The 5,855-nt window shown below is 36.5% G+C and overlaps 1 protein-coding gene across 2 annotated transcripts; it reads left to right on the forward strand.

Annotated features, from left to right (window-relative positions):
• Positions 1–285: 285 nt before the first annotated feature.
• On the forward strand, positions 286–5,394 carry LOC113854060 (protein RBL). Of its 2 annotated transcripts, XM_027484891.1 has the most exons (6): positions 286–407; positions 515–613; positions 1,096–2,183; positions 2,255–2,516; positions 2,963–3,103; positions 5,127–5,394. In XM_027484891.1, exons 1-6 carry the CDS (start codon positions 389–391, stop codon positions 5,129–5,131), a joined length of 1,614 nt encoding a protein of 537 aa, XP_027340692.1. In that variant the 5' UTR covers positions 286–388; the 3' UTR covers positions 5,132–5,394. The 2 variants fall into 2 exon arrangements, with proteins under 2 accessions (XP_027340692.1, XP_027340691.1); XM_027484890.1 differs by lacking the exon at positions 5,127–5,394 and having other exon boundaries at positions 2,963–3,214.
• The last annotated feature ends 461 nt before the right edge of the window (positions 5,395–5,855 follow it).

Here is a 5,855-nt window from a genome sequence, read left to right on the forward strand (position 1 = left end):
TGTAGTTTAAATTTTAATATATTATGTCGATGAAGATTATATGTTTTTATTTTAATTTCAGTTTATTTTTTAACTTTAAAATTGTTATATCTTTAATTTAATTAAACTTAATATATGATAAAATATTTATTACTACTAATGAAAATATTTCCTATTCTCTTTATTATTTTTTAAGATATTCATCACATATTAACGTTGATTTGTGCTCATTAATACCTGAATCTGACGATTTGTATTGAAAGGTCACCAGCATGATAGAACAAATCCTATACGGCGTCGTCTCCCAATCTTTGAAAGGTGCCCTACTATTTCAATTTTGGAGCCCTCTCTCTCTCTCTCTCTCTCTCTCTCGCTCTCGTGTCTACTGTGGTGAACCTTGCACGCAGCTATGAACGCTTCCATCATCGGTTGGTTTTCTGAAAACCCTTTTGTCTAACTTCACCTTAGCTTCTTTTTTCTTTTTTCATTTTGTTTTGTTATTTCTGACATAGTGGTGTGCACGGTGTTGTTGAAGATCCATTGCAGGGTGATTTCCCAGAAGTGATAGAAGAGTATTTGGAACATGGCTGTATGAAATGTATTGCTTTCAATCGTCGTGGTACCCTTCTTGCTGGTAAGTATTAACCTCTCTCTCTCTCTTGTTTGGTGTTGCGCTCTTTCTCCTTTAAAGTAGCAAACGTTAGTGTCTATTTCCCTTTTTCCATGAAGACCCAGCTAAGAAAAGGGCGTTTTTTTTACATGGATTGTGTATCTAGGATGCTTATGGCCTTTTCAGTCTGGGGTTTATGTGGAATTTTAGGGTTCTAGCATGCTAAGTTTAAATTTTGAAAAAATTCTGATTTTTTATTTTACTTCGACGTTTTTCTTTCCTTTTGGGATTATATTTCCAGAGAAAATATTACTAGTGGATTTCTTTTCTGATTTTTTGGTACTTCGTTTTTTGAAGCACGAATTGTTTCCATGCCGTGGCTATTTGTTCAAATCTGGGTTGAGTAAATATTGTAGCAAGTGTTCAACTGTTATGAAATGTTTACTGGAGTCATTCTACGGTATCAATTTTCTCATTTTTTCTCTTGATTTGCTCAACTGAATCAGCTGGGTGCAATGATGGAAGTTGTGTTATTTGGGATTTTGAAACCAGGGGCATTGCTAAAATGCTTCGCGATGATGAATGTTCTTCTCCCATAACCAGTATCTGTTGGTCAAAGTATGGCCATCGAATTATTGTATCTGCTGCTGATAAATCCTTGATATTGTGGGATGTTATGAGTGGTAAGAAGATAACAAGAATAGTTTTGCAACAAACCCCATTACAAGCTCGCCTTCATCCGGGGTCCTCAACCCCAACTATCTGCTTAGCGTGTCCTCTCGCATGTGCTCCAATGATTGTTGACTTGGATACAGGAAACACAACTTTGCTTAAAGTTTCTGTCTCTGAGACATCCAATGGAACGGTCGCTCCTTCACGCAATAAGTGTTCTGATGGAATTACCTCTTTCACACCAACTGCTGCTTGTTTTAATAAATATGGGACTCTGGTTTATGTGGGAAACTCAAAAGGGGAAATTCTTGTCATTGATTACAAAAGTGGTGAAGTGCGCGCTGTAGTTCCATTCTCTGGCGGTTCTGTGGTAAAGAACATCGTGTTCAGCAGGAATGGGCAGTATCTGCTCACAAATTCAAATGATCGAATCATAAGGATCTATGAAAACCTTCTGCCCCTTAAAGATGAAGTTAGGGCCCTTGATGACCTAACTGAGAATCTCAATGATCTGGATAGTATTGAGAAATTGAAGGCTGTTGGATCAAAATGTTTGACTTTGTTCCGGGAATTTCAAGATTCCATCACGAAAGTACACTGGAAAGCACCTTGTTTCAGTGGTGATGGTGAGTGGGTAGTTGGTGGTTCTGCTAGCAGAGGAGAACACAAGATTTACATATGGGATAGAGCTGGACATCTTGTGAAAATTCTTGAAGGACCTAAGGAAGCACTTATAGATTTAGCATGGCATCCTGTACATCCTATCGTTGTATCTGTTTCTGTGAATGGCTTAGTTTATATTTGGGCAAAAGATTATACTGAGAACTGGAGTGCTTTTGCTCCTGACTTCAAGGAGCTTGAGGAAAATGAGGAGTATGTCGAGCGTGAAGATGAATTTGATCTGATTCCTGAGACTGAGAAGGTAAAAATTTATTAGATTGGTCATGCACATCCTTTTTCTCCACATTCTTTTTTTATGTCGCATGCTTGCAGGTCAAAGGACCTGATGTTAATGAAGATGAGGAAGTTGACATTGTAGAGGTGGAGAAAGATGGTACTTTCAGTGATTCTGACATGTCTCAAGAAGAGCTATGTTTCTTGCCAGCAACACCCAGTCATGATGCTCCTGAGCAGCAAGAGAAGTGTGTAGAAAGTTCTTCTAAGTTGGTTGACAGTAATAACACTGGATCCCCTCTTTCAGAAGAAGCAGGACCAAATGGGCATACAATGAATCATGCATCAAGTCCTCTTGAAGGTAATAACATCAATCTTTGCGTTATATGCTTGTAGCTAAGTATTTGAGTTCTTAAGAATCACAAATTCCAAGCCCCTGTCTCTCCAATAAATAAAGACATTGAATTACGATCTTATTTTTTGTTGGCAAGTTTATTTCATGGTGTTGAGTTTGGAATTTGCTACTCTCAACTACATTGACACTTAATAGAGAAAGGGAACAATTACATATAGGTTTAGTGTGTTAATTACAATTTAGGACCAAATAACCTCTTAAAGTGATTATTTGTTTACATATCTAAAAAGAATCCTACTGACAAGTTTCTTCATTTTTTAGTGCTGATGTAAAAATTTCCGTGTCCCTAATGGGTAGCTGAATTGTGGATATATTGTTTATGCCTTTTTCTGATATGGGTCTGTGGCTCTTATGAGACCTTTAATAATAATTTTTTTACTTTTGTTTTGAAGATGATGCTGGAGGCCGCATGAAAAGAAAGCGAAAACCTTCTGAGAAGGTGTTGGAGTTGCAAGCAGAAAAAGTTAAGAAACCCTCAAAATCTAGCAAATTGGCAAAATCTAAGAGCAAACCTTTGGTTGATGAGGATAATGGTAATAGGCTTTATGATGAATAATTGTGGATTATGAAATTTTTGTTTATAAAAATACTATTATATGATTATTAATACTATTATATGATTATTTCTTGTCTTTCGAAGGTGCCAAAACTGTTTTAACCTCACTTAAACCCAAATCATCCAGTGTACTGCAACAAATTAGTGACTTTAACAAGTGTTGGACTCGAGAATTTAAGTAAACTTGTGGAGTGTGTGTAAACTCGTATGAGTTTACCTCATGAAAAAAATAATAAAAAAATCAAAATAATGAACTGAAACATAATAACTAAGTTTAAAACACATAAATAGGACTAGATATTAAGTAAGGATAAGGAGCTCTGTTTGGAGGACGAATGTAGTTGTTTTCGTTTGCAAAAATTAGCTGCTGCAGGAAGCTGTTTTTACACGAATTAGTTGAAGCTTGGAGGTTTTAGTCTCAGTTTGCAGAACGTCACTGGCTTTGTCGCTCGCTGTTCATGCACTGTAGCTGGCGGTGAAAGGGGTGTGATTTATTTATTCGTTTGGGATGGAGGGTTGGACAGGAGGGAGACGATGGAGTTTCTGTGTGTAAGCTGTGTTCGCACAAACCAGTTGAAGCATGAAGATTCTGAATGTTTCTGGCACTGCTGCACAAGGCTCTGCTTCAATCTGTGGGTTACACGCGAGGGAGCAGTTCTAGTCGCTGCAGGTTAGACGCAAGGGAGTTCTGATCTGCACGTGAAAAGGGTAACCTAACAAGATGGTTCAAACACTGTCATTCATCAAAACATGGGAGGTAACACTGCCTTGTAAAATCGGTGGTTGACTCACGATTTCAGTTGAGTTCAGCAAAACCGACTTTACCGTCCATCCAACTCGTTTTTGCCTTTTGAGATTGTAAACTCGTACGATTTTACGAGTGAACACGAGAGTTTAACAACCATGGGCTTTAGTCCATGACACCAAAAAACAAAATTAGGGATAAAAATTCACTGTTTCTGTGCGTGTGCTTTTTGTTGTCTCCCATCTTTTTTTCTTGTCCATGGGTCGTGTTTGCAATAACTAGTGTCAAATGTATTTTAGTGCATATAAATAATATAGGTAATCTTGATATTTTTTCTATTTTGATTCCTATGCTTCTTTTCTTTCAATGGTATAAAATAAAATTTTTAATCCTCTTGGGATTATTTAATGTGTTATTTTAATCCACCATCTGCTATGACACCATAGAGTTTTTAGGGTGGCCACAAGCTTGCATTCTGCCATTACATCTTTGGTCTAAGATATGGTTATCGTGAGAACTTGGGACACCTTTTTCTGATCTTTGAAGTTTGAAGTGATGAGTACCTTTTTAATTTTGCAAAAGGATAATGTTAACTGATGTAATCATTTTTTTTGTATCTAAGCTCTAAAATCTAGATAATAGTTTGTAAGGTAGAGATTATCTAATTGATCACGACGATATTATGATAAAAAAAAAATCCTTTATTTCACTGATATATGAGCTAACTTTATTATTATCTAAAATCTGTTCAGCTGTTCTGTTTCCCTGTGTGTGTGTTTGCTAGTTAAAATTGAGTCTTGTCTTATTCACTGTCTTGGTCAGTTGTAGATTTGCCTTTCAAATTCCAGTCCTTGATGGATATTTTGCTTAGATTTAAAATATAATTGCTGAATGCATAAACTTGGTAATGGGCGGCTTTCATTGTGAGGATGTACTTTGATTGAATACTGAGAAATTAGTCAAGTATATCTGTCATGGATTCATCTTATATAGAATTTGTAAGGAAGTATAGGCAAAGTGTGTGAAGTTTTGCAATTTTTTGGATTTTTCTTTCTTATTCTTTGTCGAATTATGAATGTGGACGTTATTGCATCTAAACCTGTATCCCTTAATAGATGAATTGTACTGTAAGGAATGGCTTATACCGAGTTAAAAGAAACAAAATGCTGAAAATATTTCATATCATTCTTATTATACTTCTTTTTCACTACCTTGAGTAGAGTGACCGACTGCAAAAATATTTTAATTTTTGTAGAATAATGGCCAGTACAGCTAAAGGTGACCGACTGCAAGGAGCTAGTAAATGAACAAGCAGTTGCAAGTATGTATGCAGCCATGCGGTCTGAACACAATCAAATTTACTCCAAAATAACTGAGTTGGGAATGGAGTTTAGCGAGTACACACGATGGTTATTAATGCCATTCAGCCGCTTGACCAATCTAGACAATGCCATGTATGATTGGGGGGATGTTTGTGGAGAGAACAATCAAAAGAAGTATTGCATTCTGTGCAACAAAATAAAGAGGTACTTTATAAGAGGTTGTTGCAAGGCTCAATGAGGGGTTGGAAAAAAGAAAAGGAAATTACTTAGGTTTGAAGGTAAATATAAAATCAGGGTAAGAAAGAGGGATGCTGAGGTGAAAGATGAATGGGGTGTGGTGGAAGGTTCTGCTGTAGGAGTTCTTGTGGAAGTGAATGATTTGTGTAAGTTTTTTGTGTTACCTCAAACTAGTAGGATGGCATTTTCTGCAGTCCTTTACAGTTACTGGGTGCAGGCAATATGATAAAGATTAGGCTAGAGCAAGTTTAACTTTATATGACCTTCAGTTCAATTGCTTTGGGCTTAAGATAACTGATATTCAGCAAGACTAGAGCATTTAATCGTGTGACTAAACTATTTTACCTGCCATAAGTAGCTGTTTCATAATGGGTAAACAATGCCTTTTCAAAGTATCTCTTGAAACAAAATGCAGAGAGAGGTCT

Source organism: Abrus precatorius, unplaced genomic scaffold (genome assembly GCF_003935025.1).
Source record: "Abrus precatorius isolate BTA unplaced genomic scaffold, Abrus_2018 Scaffold11, whole genome shotgun sequence".
NCBI classification, from domain to species: Eukaryota; Viridiplantae; Streptophyta; class Magnoliopsida; order Fabales; family Fabaceae; genus Abrus; species Abrus precatorius.